At 33.0% G+C, this 20,122-nt stretch overlaps 1 protein-coding gene across 1 annotated transcript in view; it reads right to left on the bottom strand.

Annotated features, from left to right (window-relative positions):
- LOC308653452 (uncharacterized protein) overlaps nucleotides 1-20,122 on the bottom strand; it is a 697,023-nt gene that overhangs the window by 498,362 nt on the left and 178,539 nt on the right. The window contains exon 7 of the mRNA XM_081302014.1: nucleotides 11,066-11,164. Within this exon, the coding sequence (XP_081158140.1) occupies nucleotides 11,066-11,164 (99 nt within the window). The remainder of the gene's footprint in view (nucleotides 1-11,065; nucleotides 11,165-20,122) is intronic.

Here is a 20,122-nt window from a genome sequence, read left to right as displayed (position 1 = left end):
TCTTTAAAAAGTTTCAGGTTTTGATCTTCTGTAGTGATCATGAGACAATGATTCTCAGGCAGCCTGCTGGTAGTAGAATCATGTGAAGACAGAGCTAAGCTGCTGCAGTTCAACCAGAAATGATCATCAGTCAATAGGTAACCATCCCAAACATGTGATTTAGTCAAGCCAGAAACAGCAGAGCTTCCTTGTTTACTCACAGATAAATAAATGCATGAGAGAGCCCAGCTGAAGTTATCTGAAACTTTAACTCTTCAGCTAATGATGCTATGGCCTTGATTTTGCTATTGACAATCAGCATTCATGGCAATAGATAATTGATACAGCAAAAAACATAATGCAAGAAAATATTTGCAATAATTAAGTATATACAAAGAGGTCATATTCAAAGTATAAAAAAAACTCCTAAACAAAAAATATGGAGAAAATACAGACAAACCAATAATATAGAACATTCAGTTCACAGAAGAGATATTCAAATGGCCAATTAACATGTGAAAATAGGTCAACGTCATCGCTCACCAAGGATATAAAAATTAAAACCAAAATGAGATAGTACTATTTGGCCACTAGAATTGCAAAAGTTAAGATTAATAATACTGAATGTTTTCAAGAATGTGGATCAATCAAGACTCTTATTCTTTTTTTGTTGGGTTATAAATTGGAAAACCCACTTCAAAAAACTCTCTAGGATCTCCTAATGCTAATGCAAACGTGTATATACCCAATGATCTCATAATCTACTTCCAGGTATACATTCTACTGAAAAAAAATGTACTTTTAACCAGAAAACAAGCATTATAATATTTGGGAAATAACCTCAAAATTTAATTAATGGTAAAACTGGCAACAAAATGCTGAACAACAATGAAAATGAATAAACTATGTGTTCAATAATGAAAATAAAACACTGAGCTGAAGGAGTCAGTCTCAAAAAGTAAATATACTGCATGATTCCATTTACATGAAGCTTAAGAATAAGCATAACTTGTTCTTAGTAATATAAGTGAAATCACTATTTAACTTTGGGGGAGAAGGATATTAACCAAAAAGGGTGCAAGAGTACCCCTGGGTTCAGTAAAGGGTTTATGTCTGAATCTGGGTAATAGTTATATAGATGAGCATATGTGTGAAAATTTATCAAGATGCATACATACTTAAAATATAGACAATAAACTATATGAATATACATATATGTTACTAAAGGATATAATTTTTTCAATCTAGCGAAAGGTAAGCTTCATCAAAATGAAAGAGAAAATCCAGAAGAAGAAAATACAAGAGTCCAAACGCAGAAGAGAGGTTAATGAATCTCCAGACTGCACTATGACAGTTGTACTCTAACAGAGGCAGCAAACCCAGACCAATGCTGTATGACTCAACAGATAAAGACACTGAGAACATTCGTCACAGAAATCTCTCCTGCCACTCTTCTATTTTCTTATACTTGGTAATAGTGGTGGTGTGAAGCTTGTTTTGATATGGGTTGATGAAAATTTTGCTCTCCCTTTTCTACCCTGTTGCCAGATCAGTTGAATATCCTTTTTTTTACCCCACAACACTGCCCTGCTCTGACCTTCTCTTGAAAACTGAAGTAGGCCTGTCTGAACTTAGAAAAAACAAATAGATTCATATCCCTTCCACTGGTTCATATTCCTGACAGGTGTTCAGTAACCAGGCCAGAAATAGCTTCTTCTACAATGAGAAAAATAATCTCTAGCATTATAAAATCACAATTTATTATGTGTAATAAAACTCAATCCCAACTTATGTAATTTTAATACAAATCAATAACAACTTTCCAAAAATAAAAATTCAGCAAATACCATCTTAAAATACACTATTATTTGTAAGTAAAAGTGAATAAGAAATATTAAAAAAATAAATTATGTAGACTTCTTTCTTTGTACTCATCTGTTTTCTACGAACTAGAGTAGAATTTTAAACACATACAGAATTTCTTCACAGCACTTACAAAATTAGACCATCTTGAACTCTACCTAAAAGAACACATAACAACCAAAAAAACAATATCATTCAAATAATAAAAGGAAATTAAGTTATCTGTGTAGAAAAATGTTAACAAAATTTTCTTAAATGGAAATTAAAAACATACCACAGAACATGAATATGTGTGTATACTATGTTTATAAACATTATTTTAAAAATATCTGGGAGAATACCAATCAATGAGTTCAGAGTACCTACTTACTCCTTATTAAGTGAGTTGAGGAAAGGAATAAGAATGTTTTTCTTAGCTGCATTTTTAATAACAAACATAACTAAGTAAAAATATCAAAAATGAATGGTACCAAGATATGACCATTTAGCTATGGGGTGCCAAATGTACAGGTATATACAAATATTTGGTTTATCCATTTATTTTTTCCATATTCTTCCTTATGGTTAAGACTCCGTAGATACATTCTCAGTTAATATTAATTAGTGTTAAAATATGTAGCAGCCCCTTTCAATATGGAGTCATGTAGATGAGTTTTTCCCAAAAAATCATATTATTTCTCCCTAAAATAATTAGCTGAGTATTTTTCAGGTAGAAATTTAATAATAAAAAAAGCTCAAAGTAATCAAGTAGGAAAAGCACAAGCTTGGAACATCCTATATTGGATTGTTGTGATGATGAAATGAAGCATCAAGTCAAAATATCTTCCTGTGTCCAGCCCAACATTTATATGACATATATCATTTCCCTCGACTTCCTTGATAAGCAACATTTTAATCCAAATAGCAATTAGGACAAAATCTCTTTTTTCTATTTTTGTAATTTAGAATTTTGAAGGTCCATATATCATGGTGGTAGAGAGGTATAACCAAATACTGAGAAGATTTTTTAAGTCTTTTTAAAATTAAAAAATAAGAAGATGCATCGATCCTTTCCATGAATTCCTCCAAGACAGAGGTATGTCAAGGAAAAGATGCAAATCTGGCCTTTGAATTGAGAGCATCCCATCAATGTTACGGAAAATGTATGGCTCTCACCGGAGTCAGCAAGGTGGTATTGAATCAAAACCCAGTGCCAGGCAATTAAGCTTTCATGTATTCATGTAATGAAACTATGCCGTACGTAAGATAACTCACAGCATTATATGGTAAAAGTTATATGTGAGAGTTATACAACTTTTCTTTTGTTTCACCTGTTGGGACTTGGGTTCCTACCTTTGATAGGTAGGAGAGGACCCGCAATTGTTGGCAGCCTCTCCCTTCCAGCAATAGCCATTCAGGCTACTTGGCCTAAGAGACATGAGACCCCTGATCTTTCCTCTTTTGAGAGGAGGAGAGCCCTTATCTTTCTTCTTCACTAGGATTTATTAAGGAGAGGAGGTTTTCAACCTCATGAAGCCCATCACTGTCTATAATAAGTCTTCTCCAAGGGAGAAACCACTGGCTTCACTCTCCCCACAACCAGAAAAATTTCTGATCAGCCAAATTAACTTTTATTTCAACTACTCTCTCCAGAAGGTAACTCTACATTAAGTTAGACTTTTAAAAAGCAAAGTCCCTGAAAACATGTTGGAGTCTCTGATGTGCCTTCATGAATCTCAGAAATTTTTCTTCTTTAAGAGCCAATGTGAAAACTCTACATCAGGGGAAGCAATAGAACACAGAAAGACAAGAAGAAAGGAATTTTTATCTCTTCTGCTATACCAAAACAAGCTCGAACTGACCTCTTCATTTCTTGAATGTGAAATAGAAATACACTTTTTTCTTATTTAAGGTACAGTAATTAATTGGATTTTTTCTATTACTCATATTCAATGCTAATACAAACATATTTTGCATTTCATATACAAGTTTAAACTTCCATGTGATTAAATATGAATATTTTATTGGCAATATACAATATTTTTCATAAGCAGAGGAATTCTACAATGTCAGCTAAACTGTAAATACATCAAGGGAGCATTTTTATAAGGAATCAAAAGGAAGTTTCTAGGTAAAGCTGAATTTAAGAAGGTTAAATATAAATTCATAATATTTTCTTATTACTACAATAACTGAAGTAAAATTCCAATCTATTTACAATTTCAAGGGATTGATCAAAAAATTAGCGCACAAACATTGAGTGAAGACAAGTGAAAATGGAGAAACTCCTTCAGAAGATTTTACATGGATTTTATCTACTTGATAAAGACAAACCTAATTTATGTTTTACATCTATGCATTAAAAAATGATGATTAAAATTTTTAAAGAAAAAGCATGACTGAAATTATATATTTACATATATATATATATATATATATATATATTTCATCTAGCAAGATATTTAATACATACTGCCTCTTGCCTTTTATACTCAAATTATGAGGTCATAAAAAGAAAAAAATCTATATGTTAAGTTGTTAACTTAGTACACATGTATGCTTAGAATCCCTGAAACCAACTATTTCTATACCCAGATTATTAGGTACTGTAAAAACACACACACAAAAGCACTTCACTGAAACATATATTATTCCAAAGTTAAATCCATATACATAATGGAATTGTTTCTGGTATATATTTATCCCAATTCTATTCATTCCAGTTTCACTGCATCATGGGAGGAGAACAGCTGGTTACTATCTTCTTTATGATGTTTAATTTTATCACTACATGTAATATATTTTATACATGTGAATATATATATTTAGAGTATTTGTTAAAGATGTACTTTTGCAGGCTGGGGATGTGGCTCAAGCGGTAGCGCGCTCGCCTGGCATGCGTGTGGCCCAGGTTCGATCTTCAGCACCACATACAAAGATGTTGTGTTCCCCGGTAAATATTAAAAATTCTCTCTCTCCCTCTCTCTCTCTCTCTCTCTCTCTCTCTCTCTCTCTTTCTCTCTCTCTCTCTCTCTCTCTCTCATTCTTAAAAAAAAAGATGTACTTTTGCTTCCCTATAATAAATTCTTCAAATATTACACTGACATGAGTTTTAAAGGCAAACAATAGAGAAAATTATAGAGAAAATGTAATAAAATAACATAATTATTTCATAGAAGCAAACTTACAGCAAGGTAAAGAAAAAAATCCCATGTTATAAATCAACTTGCATAAACCCAATATCTGACTCTGGCACTGACATACATTTACAACAGGAGAAACAGAATTATAAAATGAGTATAATGGACATACACTACCTGCCTCTACCTTACAAAGAAGAAATGTTCTGAAAGCTCATCTGAAAGCTGATTACTCAAAACTCAGAGCACACTTTTGTTGTTTTTTTTCCCTCACATTTTATTACATTTCAAGCTTTCTACAAAGTTGAATGAATTTCAACATTAAATAAACATATCCCACCTGCCATACATTCTGTCAATAGCATCTTATTATATAATAGCTATATTTTACATCACAATATAATTACATACATTTTCCTTCTAATAGCAGGATGCTATTCTAGATCACATAAATTGGATAAGCTTTCAGAGTAGCACTGATTTACATTAAGTTGTTTTCCCTAAGATCCAATTAAGTACTGGTATTGGGTTTTATAAGTAAAGACTGAGAAAACAAAGCAAGTAGAAAAACTACATTTGGTTTTTGTTGTTGTTTGCTTTTGTAGCTCTGGGTGGGGATTGAACCCAGGGTCTCATGAATGCTAGGCATGCATTCTATTACTGAGCTACATGCCCAACACTGCAAACAGAAGAAATAAACCACTCAACACCATCACCAAACACACTAAAATACAAACACACTTTTTAAAAGTGCTGGCCATGAAAGTCAGGGCTTTGAGCATGCTAAGTAAATGCTGTACCACTGAGATACACCCTCAGTTCCAATAAAATTTTAAATGCAATTTTATTTTATCTTACATAGATTTCATGGATTTTTATATAATGTAATGACACTATATTTTAAAATTTTCATAAAATTATATATTTTTATCATTTAAATAAGTAATTAACAGATATCTTTATAGCTTATTGAATTCATGTACCAAAAATTTACTTAAACATTATTCATTCACTTCTAATGTAACATTTAGGGAATTTTCATTTCTTGCTATCATAAAAATGTTGCAATTTATTATTCTATATGTTAATTTTTCTCCCTTATTCATTTTCCCTTAAATTCTCAGAAATAAAATTATTGTGTCAATGGGAGAAAATTTTATTTATTCAATTCTTAGTGTATATTAATAAACACTACAATTTTATCTATCAATAAACATCCACTTTGGATATTGAAGGATAGGAATAAACAATGACAACTTCCCTTCAATTTAAGAACTGGCTCTTTCTTATTTTAACAAGTTTTTACTTTTTCATATTTCTTTATTTTGGGAGAGCTACTAATCCAAAAACAGTGTGTTTTTGAGATGCACAGTGAAAGTAAAATTATGGAGTAAGTACATCGTGCTACATATAGATAGAGTGAAGGATAGGAGATGACCATTATCTACACTAAATCCACATGTCACAAGAGATATCTTAAGCTAAGTAATATTTAATTCTAATGCTGTAAATTTTCATCTGACTTAAGGTCCACTGAGGAGTTAATAAAATTGTGAAACACTGAAAATATAGAAAAGTTGAAAGAAACTTATGACAGCTTTTAGTGCATGCTACAATGTGAGAGTTGTATAAGAGTGAAAAGAAGAATTAAAGAGGATCTGAAATAAACTATTGGGTGAGAAATAAATTTTTGAAAAGTATCTAGCAGACTCAATGCTAGAGAAAGCAGAGAAACATTGAAAGCTGTTCGAAGTTAGCCCTACTAGGACTTTCATGCCATTTAGATCTTTGCCATTGATCCTGCAACAGTCTGCACCTATGATTGAAATCCATGTTGCTTGCATGGTAGAAAACATTTCTTCAAATTCATTAATAAAAAGCATTCTGGGTCCTGAACACCCAAATTCAATTACAAGGTCATAAAGCAACTTTTGAAAATCCTTTGAATGACTACCATCAAAGAAATAGAAAGTTTATTTCATATCCAGCTCAGTAAAAAGATTTTTATCCCATCTCAGTGCCACAAATGCAGTCTCAAAATAAAATATGACATCATGAAATGTTACATTACTTTCTGGACACTGCCTGTATATGTAGATCCTCAACCCTATGACACATCATTAGAATTTAACCATCACTACCTAAAAATCTATTTCTTGTTTTAAATTTTATGACTATATTACACTGAAAGGCAATTAAACCCCCGACTCCATGTGCTTTTTTTTCCTATTCTTAATGGAAATTCTTATCAACTCCTTAATCTTGTTATTCTTTAGTTAATTGTATTAGTATGCTAGGATGTTAAATTGAAGGGTCCCTGCTCAACTGCTCAAACATTATATTTTCACCAAGTTGACAGATTAATTTCCAAGAAAAAAAACATTAGTAAGAGTCTTCTCCCTGCTATTAATGTGACATATGAAATAAAAATAATTTGTAACAGCTGGTGCAAGATCTTCCAGGGTAATACTTAAGGACAATGCTCAGTGAAACATGAATCCATATTATTGCAATGGAGTAAGGTCTGCTTTACAAAGTTTGAGGTAACTTTTGGAGAATTATCACATCAATACAATGGAATGTATAGAAATGAAGAGGAGTTGATTTTAGCCAACTCCTGTAAGAAAGAGAATGGAAACAAGAGAAGTAACTAACAGGATAATAAGATTTTTGCTACACTTCAATTATTATTGCCTTTTTTCTACAAATCCTTACTACTTTGATAAAAATCAATTTAATTTTACATTTATAGTTGAAAATTACTAGACACAGTAGTTTATTTCAAAGAAATATTAGAAATGCATTTCCTAATACTTTGACAAATCACTTGACCCTTTCAATTGGACACTGAAACTATTTACAGATCAACTTATATGATATCTAATATTTGCTTTTAAAATAATTCAGCATAGGGAAATTGAGAGGAGTAGAAGTCATATTAGCCCGTGTTCATAATTGCAGGATTAACAGATATAAAGATATAAAAATATCTGTTAATTCTTCTATCTCATGTGTTCATCATCCAAAAATAGTACCTTTTATTTATAGGAAGCACCTGTATAGAATTTATTCAAACCACCCACTATAGATTGAATGTGTCCCCTCAAATTCACATATTGCAGCCTGATCCCCATTGTGATGCTATGTGACTGTGGAACCTTTGAGAGACCATTAAGGCATGAGGGTGGAGCCTTTTGAGTGGGATTAGTGCCCTTATAAATACTCCAGAGAGTACCTTGTATAAGAAAAAAATTAACTGTGCTGAGGATTAAACCTAGGGCCTAACACATGCTAAGCAAGTGTTCTACCACTGAGTCATACTCCCAGTCCTTATAAGTTTTTTGAGTCATATTTATGAAACAGGAAATGTGCCCTCACCAGTCACCAGTTTTGTAGGAGAACTGATCTTGTACTTTATGATCTTCAGAAATTTGAAAAATAGTTTTGTTGGTTTTGAGCAACCAAAGTTATGGTGTTTTATTATTCCTAAATAAACTAGTACACTACCTCTAATGATAGCATATGTAACATAATATATGTGGAGAGAGAATTAAAGAAAGGAAATACTTCATTTCCTAATATAACAAGAAAACATTTATCAATAAATCAATTTCAAAGATAAAAAATAAAAACTAAAGTGTCATCCAGATCAAAATATGAACCTAGAGATCAATGGTAAAATTTTAGAAGTAGTTGGAAGTATAGGAATTCTCTGTTCTGATTCTTTCCAAGCATACTGTATCCAAGTATCACAAAGTGAATTTTATTTCACATAAGCAGCATGACTTTTTGTTGATTTGTTATTAAGCATATATTACATGACATTCACAATACTGGCTGCTGAGGGTTCCAATAGGAGAAGAATAAAACCATTCCCTTTTGTGTGGGAGACAGATCTTCAAACAAATAGTTCCAGTACACACAGTCAGTAACTAACATAGCAGAGTTATGAATAACACCATGGGAGGAGAGAGAAGAAACACCTAATTCTTCATGGCTGGAACAATTATGACAGGACTGAGACTACAACACATAATTTTTCATCCTGGTTTTTGTCAGAAATCCCTTGGTTTAGGAAAAAAAATTCTATTCAAATAAGATTTTTTTTAAATGCGTATCCTAAGGATACAATTGTGGAAAATATAAAAAATTATCAGACAGCAACTATATGGCTTCATTCCAGATTATGTAGAGAAGAAATCTTATACATTAACATCACTTCACCCTCAAATACTTTGCTATGGGACAGAGAAAAATGTCCATAAGCACTAAGGGCTGGCCCTTTTGGACTGTGGGTGAGGTGTGGTCTCTCAGAAGCGAGTTCTTTAATGGTGATTATCTCTTAGTGAGAGGGTGTTACCACTATTTTCTTGGTGAATGAGTTAAGGCAATTAACACAAGTCTAATATATAGCTTTCTGAAAAGGCTGAAAAGGAAAACTTTTTAATTGGTAATTGTTGAGAGCCACAGCTGAAGGGGCCCCAGCAAACTTCCAGCTGCCAGCAAACTTTCAGACTGCCAGCTGATGATTGGCTCACAGCGGCCACAGCAACATCTAGCTGATTGGCTCCTCTGCGGTGATGCTCATTGGGCTGTTTCCCTGACCTTTCAGACCACGGAGCTGCTCATTGGGGGACTTTTTTGGCTCCGCCCACGCAACCCAGCCAATCGGCCTCAAGAGCAGGAGGATTGTGGGAGGTGGAGAGGCGTGTGTTGGTGTGAGAGGCTTGTGGGAAGCCGGTGGTGGCAGTTGGGCTCTGAGGGTTTTTCCTGAGGAGCTGTTTTGTTTGGTGTGTGTGGTTCTAAAAATAAAGTTAGTTTCTTTTGACAAGTGGCTCCTGAATTGTGCCCAGCCAGACTGCGGCAGGTAATATTGTTATACCATGCTTAAAGGGTGTTGTTTTGGGGAAAAAAATGCAAGTAATGAAGCACCATAACTTAATAGAGAGATATATTGTCCTTTCTTGTTTGTTTATCAAAGACAGGCTGGTTGATACTTTCTCAAAGATAATACAAAACAAAACAAAGGCATCAATATCAACAAAAACAATGGCAGCACAGACACAGGAATAAAGTTCAACTCATTTTAGTGAAATTTCCTCAACCATTCCTTAGCATTAATAAAGAGCTATAAATCAATTCTATACTTCACATTTCTTAAGCATACAATGATTTTCAAAAAAGAAAGGAACTACCAATTTTGCCTATACAGTTGATTTCAACAAAATAAAACTTGTGAGCAAGCAAGGGTTAAAAAGAAAGTAATTAAAATCAAATATATTTTATTTTCTTTCCCAGGAGCAGTTTGGTTGACATTTTCCTGATTCTTCATACTATAAAAGATATATTCTAAAATAGTTTGCAGCAAAAATGAGACCACAGGAGAGATTATATGTGCAAATAAAAATACAAAAACAAAAAAGACTTGCATAAAAGGAATTGGAAAGAATCTCATGTTGGGGAAGAGATATCTCCAAAACATTGACTAGCCATAAAGAGTTATGAACATATGAAAATAAAGTAATTTTACCTGTAGTTTTTTCTCATTTGTTCCTCACTTTTCATTCTATTTATTTTCACAATTATTATGATTTGCAAGATAAGCCATTAAAACAAATCAAACTAGGTTTAAAAAGGACATCAAAAATTCTGAACACCAGTGAAAGATTAGAGATAAATCATTATTTACATATATCAGTTTACGTAAGTTTCAGAAAGTCATATAGGCAAATCATGAAAGGAAATTTGGAGAATAAAAAAAACTTATGAAAAACCCTATGCCAAAAATTAACTGAAAAGATCAAATAGAATAAAAAGGTAAACCTCTTTAATATTGAACCTAGAGAAGTACATAAACCATGTGCCACAAACATAAAAGGAATTTTATCAAATATCAAGCAATTTTCATCAAGCTAACACAAATAATATAATCTAAAACACACCCTTTCTTCTCAGGAAAGCATTTTAATTTTATTTTAAATAATTGGAGAGAATTCCAATGAAGTACACTAATACCTCACCACTTGGAAAAATAAAAGAAAGGATAAAGAAGAAAAAAAGAAAGGACATCATGTATGATAGGAGAGAGGTACCACTTTTCTCACCGTTAATCAACAGCTTTCCAAGGGTGTTGCAGATGAGGACAATATGCATATCAGTCTGGAGTCCTAGCAGGAGGCTGGATTTGGCCCATAAATGGATACCTAGAGAGGAAGACAAGGTGAGGTGGATTGTGTAGTAGGGGTTGGAATTATGCTGAAGTCTAAAGTCACAGAAACAACTGACGTGGGGTCCATTCCTATTGCAGATCAAGAGCAACAAATGATATCAGGAAGAATGTGTGGAGGCTTTTTTAAAAATGCATACATTTTGAGTTTTTTTCTCTCCACTACATTCACTGAAATAATTGGAATCCAGAGTTTTTCCAAAATGAAATAGCTAGTGCAAAACCAGGGACATCAAAGGACAATAGTTTCTATGAACATAGAAAAAGAGTTTTCAAAGACCAGTTTCTTTAACCATGAAAACTGATGGCTGCACTTTGTCCTCATGTCCCATAGCTGCAGAATAATTGAGAAGTATCCTCCAGTGATCTCCAAGGAATAAGCAAAATAGATACAGAGACTGAGTAGCATGACTACATTATTAATTCTGGATAGACCAAGGTCCCAATTAGATATGTACAAACAGAAAAATAGTAGAAACTATACATGACTTCTACAAATGAAGAAGTAAAGACATCAATAAATAGCTTGTCCTGCTAATGATATGCCAGAATCAAATGACGGTTTTACCGTCAGCATTTTTTTTCCATTAATTCTGATGCCAGAAAACACTATGTAGTCACTAAAGACAGCTGCCCTTTAGAGACATGGCAACATAAATCCTCAAGAGTAGCTCAGCTCAAAATGTGTGTTTGAGGAAAAGGGGTTTAACAACACCTTTTTTTCCTTAGAAATAACCAATCAGAGCTACTCCGAGAATTGTTTCTTGACAATAATTGCCTGTCTGGGAATACAATAAGTCCATTCCTATTTCAAAGTTTCAAAGGAAAGTTGTCTGTGAGGTAAATTGGGGAGATAAAGGGAAGGGAGATTTTTACAGTGAGTCTTATGTCAACTTCAACATGGTATCCTAAAACTGATTACTGGGAGATGGGGGGCTTAATAGAGTGAATATCCCATAGAGATCAGGATCTAGTCTATACCCCTACATTATGACCTTAGATTCAAAACCAATCACTAGAATCTTCTCTGATGCAGTGGCTTCCTTGGCCACTATGTGAGATAGGCAAGGGAACCAAGATCTGGGCATTGGCACTACTCAACAGGTACCCAAGTCATTCTTACTTCCTACTCATTGTAGAAATATACTGAACCTCCTTGAGTAATATTGTACTCCATTTCCCTGTATCTTATCTTAAGGGAGTCTCAAATACATAATAAAAGAGATATTATTTCATATATGGAACTGTTATCTGAAAAGAACAAACAGAGGGGTAGAGGGTGCATGCAGTTGTAAATATTGAGGCAGGATTGAGGAAAATAACGACACTTTGGATTATACAGCTATAGCAGAAGCCATATTCTCTATGTGTCCAAAGAGTATGACTTTACATATCAAGATGTATTCAACAAACAGAAAAAATTATAAATGTAACTTCTTTGATTTTTAATGAAGTTCAATATATTAAGGATCTTTTATGAATAAGATGGGAAAAGGAGACAAATATCTCCAAGAAAGGCTTTGCAAGACCTAGGATAAAGAATTTAAGGATAAAGGATATTCAACTCAGTAAGGAAAAAAAAAACTATTAAAAAGAGAGCAAAAAGCTTGTGTAGGCACTTCACAAAAGAATATATCAAAAAGGTGATTAAATATATGAAATTTGCTAAACACTATCAATGACTGAAGGGAAACACCATAATAAAGTATTATCACACACTAAAAAAAAAAATCTAACATAAAGGAGATCAACAGTAAAGAAGTAGAGCAATAGAAATGTTCATACACTACATAATGAAGGGTATCAATATAACAGTGCAATGATATTAAAAATCAATTACTTTATTGATATAATTTATCAATGCTATGTATTCATATAAGCTATGATTCAATAGTTTCATCCCTGGGAAGTTACACATATACAAAATAAGACATTTAGAGAAATGCAGAGATTTATTCATAATGGTCCCAAACTGAAACAAAAGAAATCTCCATCAACAGAAGGGATAAATTTATGCAAGGAGACTAGATATCGCTGAAAATAAGCAAACAATTGCTACGTTAAGAAATCTCACAACTGTAATATTAAGCAAAAATTGTGAGATACAAAATAGGATACATTGCATAATTCTATCTATGTGAAGTTCAAAAATAGGCAAAATTAATCTATGACAATAGAGATCAAAGTATTTGCAGCCTTTCAGAGGTGGTTCTACAGTATTATACATGTATAAAGACTCACCACCTCGACACATAAGATTTGGGAACTTCACTGTAAACTATGCCAAACTTAATTAGAAAATCAAGAAAATTTATACAAGTAAAAAATAAATTATGTTAGAAGAACAACAAAAAAAATGACCAGAGAAGCAGAAAAGCTTAAAATCAATATTGCAGAAAAATAATTTCATAGAATCAAATCCTCCATAATATAGTAGGGAACAAAAATGAAGCCATAAAAGAATCTATGAGAAGATAAGAAATATGGAAGGAACATAATGATGATCCAATCACAAGATAATTATGGTTTTTTGGGGGAAAAAAAGAACAAGTAGAATTGTGAAAATTGCCAAATATATAACAGATGGAATCTTGTTGAAATGACAACATGAATCTTCAAATCAAAAGCATTCATTGTGTGATCAGCAAAATTAGAAAGTACAAAGGACCTAGTAAGATTAGTAGAGTAGTAAATTTTACGGAGAAATTAAGGATTTTTACAAGCTTCTGCTCTTCAGCATTACTCACCAGAAGTCTACATTCATTCTTGCTCTTCCACAGAAACACAGCAGAACAAAAAGATGAAGGACAGAAATCAAGCAAGTGCCAGACTCCCCTATATTCAGTATAACACACCAGACCAAGATTGAAGGGTACTTGTGCCAGTTGACATTTGCTTAGCAAAGCAACAGAAAGTTTCAAATACACAGGAAAATAGACACTATCTTCATCTTTCCCTTTTCATAGGATGGGAGGATGACCATCTGAAGAAATCTAAGTGTGGGTCTAAATACAGAACTAACGATTTTATAAATGGACTTAAAAATTTATCTATAACAGTTTGGTGTATGGAATTGCTAGTTGGGATTATAATAAGAGTTTAGGTAAATTGCAGAAGATTTTTAGTGTAGATTATGTTTAATGTATTTTTTTAAAAAAATTCTACATGTGGATTTTTGGTGTGGAGGGTCAGTGGGAAGGGTTGGGAAGGAAAATGAGCACATTGCAACTCTGTGTACAGGACACAGATCCATCTTACTTTCAAGAAATTTGATTTCCAGTATTAAAGACAGCAGAAGTTGTTCCACAGGTATTTGCAGCAGATGGTAATTTTCTGGGATGTCCATAGGTTTTGTAACTTGAGAGTAACCTCTATTTAATGAGAAACTTTGTGACTTGTAGAAGAAAGGAAATGACATCTTCTTACCTGCACTTTGTAATGGTCAATTTTATGTGTCAGTTTGACAGCCCAGAGATGTCCAACTATCTGGTACCATGTAACATATTTTATGTTATATAAAATTTAATGTGCAAAATAATAATTTTAATCTAATAAATTTAGTTACTCATCTCAGAGCATATCAACAAAATCCATTATGTGGAAGGAGAAAGAATAAGAGAAAATATAAGTGTGCTAATTGTATAAAATTCAAAAGTAAATTTTAATACTGTTCCTAATATGATGTTTTCTCATAAAACCATCCAGAGGAAGAGTTCCTATCTCTTGATTAAAAAAAATAAAAAATGAAATGAAAGTCATGGTCTTTACAGAAGCAGCTTTAGGTCCTGTCTAGCCCTAAGCCAGTCACCATAGCCAGAGAGTTGATACACACTAATGGTTTAAGCCTGGACTCTCTTTCACTAAAACAAATATTGCTGCCTAGAACGTAGGATATGCTTCTTGACTGGAGCTATTGTTTGTTAAGTGTGGGGGTTAGAGTCAATATGATATATAACAGTTCTTTCATTCCCAAGTTAAGAAACAAAACAAAAAATTAAACACAGGTAATAGATACACAGACAGGGGAAAAAATGTCAGCCCTTTGACTCATTGGCTGAGTAGGGAACATGGTTTAGATTACATCCAAAGAGTATGCTAACATTTCAGACAAATATTTCTGGAGATCCTTGCTGATGCAAAGCCTGCACCACTAAGTTGGTCTCCTGCCTCCTTGCCAAGGGGGAGAAAGTCTAATAAGAAGAAAAAAGACTGAGTGACAGCTATCCGTTTCTTCTTGCAACTCATTATTAAATATCATTCTATTTCCACAGGAAGGACAGAGAGTGAGGAACTGGAAGGGTTACTCCTCATGAAACCTCTCCAGGTGAAAAAACATAGCCAAGAACTGGAAGATTCTTCACTCTCCTCCCTGCCAACAATGATGATTAGTTTGGATAAGGGCCTACTCCTCCAAAGCCACATAGTTGGTAAATCTGAAGTCTTTTTCACAATGTGTATGGAGAGAATCAATGTCAAGGAGTCTACTGACTCTATCTACCATGAACAGCATGAGAATATAACAGAAACTTCTTGAAAAACATGGCGACACATGCTTCTCACTTAGCTCTCCCCACCAAACCTGACTAAAGTGGTGCTCACATAGTTTTTTAAAACAATGAAAGCATTAAGTCACAAGGATGAAGAAAACTACAAAGGAGATAAAAGCCCACTAATGAGGGCAATAAAATTTTGAAGACTGGCATATGAATGGAATAATAGGAATACAAAGGTAAGTGCCTTCTTGGGAAGAAGCCAATTTAAGGAGACTGACTTATGTCATAAACTTTTACAAAGGCTCAGAGCTGAAGATGCCCATTGTATCCACAAAAATTTGGCATGTAGGGCTCGAGATAGAACAGAAAGACTAGTAGAAAGTCCAAAATAAAAATATTAGGACTGCCGATGTCATTTTGAGGCTATGGAACAACATTGTATTCAGCTCCAAGATTTCTGGGGAACCTGCGCCATAGAGCAGAGAAACACCTGGCAAAGACAAGAGGCTAGAATGTAAAAGAAGAAATAAATAAAAGTTTGTATGCTAAATTATGAGAACACTCCTCTAAGCTCTGTCAGTACCCTAACAACTACATCAGGCAGGAGAATATTACACAGACTGACTAACTAATAAGAAATGATGTACATTCCTTTCTAATCACCCTTCATTCAGGAAGGCTTTCCAAAGCAAAAATTCCTACAAGCACTTTAGTTAACTCTGAGATATGAATAGATTGGAAGAGGCCATTAAACATTTGGGCAAACATCTAACTTTTTTCCCTTCCTCTTCATTTTAGAGTTTTAAAAAATGGCATGTGAATTTGAGTAGAGTGACAGAATAATCATGATCTTGAAGGTTTACACAGAAATTGCATAATAGTTCAAAAGGACATCACATAGTATACAATCTTAAAAATATGTAAAAATACGATAATCCCAATAAATACCTTGAAAACTTATTTGTTCAAAGCCAACATTTATAGATAAAAATGGAAATGAACTTCTGACATGTCATGATGAACATGTTCAGGAAATGCAAATAATTTTCATGAAATCGTACTATTACATGTAGTTAAGTCCATGAATAAGACAAGAGAAAAATAAAATACTCAACAGCATTATTGAATAAGAAAGACACTTTTTAAAATATTTTATTTTTTAGTTGTAGTTGGACACAACACATTTGTTTCACTTATTTATTTTTATGTGGTGCTGAGGATTGAACCCAGGGTCTCGCATGTGCCAGGCGAGATATACCACTGAGCCACAACCCCAGCCCCAAGAAAAAATTTAAAAATTTTTTTATATTTTAATTTTTAGTTATATTTGGACAAAATACCTTTATTTTATTTATTTAGTCCTATATGGTGCCGAGAATCAAACCCAGAGCCTTGCATTTGCTAGGCAAGCACTTTACCGCTGAGCTACAACCCCAGCCCAAGAAAGACATTTTTAAAAAACTCATCATATTACTGATTAAGTTTATAATCATAATATAAAAACTGGAATGACAACTACATAGAACCTACTTCACAAAAATTCTAAGCTTTATTGTAGAGACATTATATTTGAATAAACAGACACATAATGCCACGACACATGACTAAATCAGTCAGGGTCACTCCAGGTGAATTTGGGTTGGCATGAAATAATTACACACAGACACATAAAGTACCTTTTTCTTAGGGTCCAGGGATGGCTCCTGGCCCCCAGCTCCCACAAGGAAGTGAGAGAGGCAGACAAAAGAGAAGAGGAGCACGTTCTGAAGCTCAATTTATTGAGGGGAGCTTTTGACAGAACATTCCATCCAAAGAAGGCAAGGGGTAATATTACAAAGGAACAAGAATGCAGTCCACTCCATTTGGGTAATGCCCACTCCCAAAGCCTTACTCCCCTGCTGAGTGGAGATGGAGATCCACCTGTTTCTGGGCACAGGGAAGCCAGTCTCCACATTTCCATCACTCAAAGCTAGGAGACACTCAGCTCCTATGTGGCAGCTCCTAATATATAACACAGTGGCGTGTCCCAAATGATATAAATGGTTATCAAAATCTCCAACAGATGAATGGATAAAGAAAACGTGACATAGATACACAATGGAATATTACTCAGCCATAAGGAAGAATGAAACTATGGCATTTTCCAGTAAATAGGTGAAACTGGAGACAATCAAGCTAAGTGAAACAAGCCAATCCCCAAAACCAAAGGCTGAATGTTCTCTCTGCTATGCAGATGCTAACACACAATAACATGCAGTAGGGAGGGAAGAACAGAAGTTTATTGAAGTAGACAAAGGGGAATTAAAGGAAGAGAAGGAGACTGGGAGTAGGAAAGACAGTAGAATGAATCAGACTTTGCTTTCCTATATTCATATATGAATATACCACCAGTGAAACTCCATATCATGTACAACCACAAAAATGGGATCCTAATTAGCATAAGTTATATTCCACGTATGTATAATATGTTAAAATATACTCTACTCTCATATAAAAATAACAAATTTTAAAAAATGGGGAAAAAAACATATGTATTTCTTGGACAATGGCATTCTGATGATAAATTGTATTTAGGTTATTAGTTAATAAAAATATTTCTTAATAGCTTCAAAAAATAATGAAAAAACTAGGTTAAAATGTTAAAATAGATGCTAAATAATAAATAAACAGTGTACCACAAAAATCAACCCATTATCTTATACTAACAGGATGTGCCAATAAAATGACACAAAAACTGAATATTTAGCCTACTGTGGAACAATGTGAAGGGGCACATTTTTTTAATTTTTGAACTAAGAAAAAAGGCATTTCCAAATCCAAAAATAAATATTACTATATAAAATTTTGATATTTTTAAATCTTTATTTATTTATTTATTTATTAGTTGTAGATGGACCCAATACTTTTATTTTATTTATTTATGTTTATGTGGCACTGAGGATCAAACCCAGTGTGTCACACATGCTAGTCAAGTATTCCACCACTGAGTTAAAATCCCATCCCCCTAAATTTTTTTAATTTTAACACAAATAAAAATTCACAAGAATTTTAAAATCTAGAGCAAGTTGAACAGAAAAACTTAAAATTTAATTATAATTATTATTTTACAAATTAAAATCAGGAATGCATTTCGGAAACCTCATGTACAAATAATTCATAAAATAATGTTATTTTAATAAACAAACGTTGAAACATTAAGACTAAATCATATCTCAGTGTAAAGTATAAACAGTGATATAATTGCTTACTAGGATAGGCAAATTAAATGATGCATGCTTTGGCAGAAAGCATTTCTTTTTAAATTGGCACAATCGAGAGAAAACAAACATGTTCTTTTGTAAGAATGATACAAAAAATCATGAAGGATTTTAGTAAAAAAAATACACAAAAAGAAGCAAAATTCAAATTAATTTGTAAAAATTACTATAATCTTAATGGAGCAATTCATCAAGACATGAGATAATTTGGCACTTCCTGCAACTGCAGAAAGATTTCCTAGCACGAATTCATATCAATACAATCATATTTACCACTTATATTGTAAGTATTAGGCACTAGCAGTATGAAAATTAACTAAAAAAAATATAATGACAATAAATATACTCTTCTAATTTCCAGGAGCTTATATTCAGCTGTGAGTTTAGAAGGGGGAATGATAAAAAATTTAAAAATATTTAAATTAAATATAATACAAAATACTAGAGAATAACAGAACAGATATACAAACTATATCATGAGATATAAATTACTTAAAATATATTTTTTGGAAAAAAATTTGGCATTTCCTATAAACCATAAATGTTTAGAACCTTTAATTCAGAAATTTTCCTTCTTGAAATTTAGTCCAAGGAAATAAATTAAAAAAGAGAAAGTAAATAATAATGAATTAATTTGTTCTTTGCAAGTTTATTATTTAGGCAGGAAGTTATGGGGTGTTCCTTTGAAAATTGATTACATTTTATAATATAATGAAGACCTTAGCAGCCAGTGTATAATTTTGACATATTTAGAGAAAAATTGACATACATAATTTTAGAATATGATTTAAAAGTATGCATTGGGGAAAAAAATCTGAAAGGAAATAGCATACTTGAGATGCATATGCTAGGATCCAGGGTGTTTATCATTTATATTCAACATTTTATTGTTTGCCAAAAATATAGACTTTCCCTGGGCAAATGTTCTCTGGAGCTGTTTAATGCTATTGGAGTCTTTAATAATTAAGACAATGTAAACAAGAAGATGTAGAACCCTTGCTAATACAAAATTTAGAACCTGACTGTTCCAATTTCAAGGGTAGGGAATGATTTACATTTTAACACTTTAACCAGTTAACTGCTGAAAAGCTAGTAGCAGAGAAAACATTTAATAGGAGGACCTCAGGGCTGTGGCCAGCCCACAGGAGTCCCATGAAGTTGGACTCCTCTTTCTCAATCTTTTCT

This window comes from Spermophilus citellus, assembly GCF_964194105.1.
Source record: "Spermophilus citellus genome assembly, chromosome: 7".
Taxonomy (NCBI): Eukaryota; Metazoa; Chordata; class Mammalia; order Rodentia; family Sciuridae; genus Spermophilus; species Spermophilus citellus.
The sequence above is the reverse complement of the archived record's forward strand: the minus strand, read 5'-3'. Positions and strand labels throughout refer to the sequence as shown.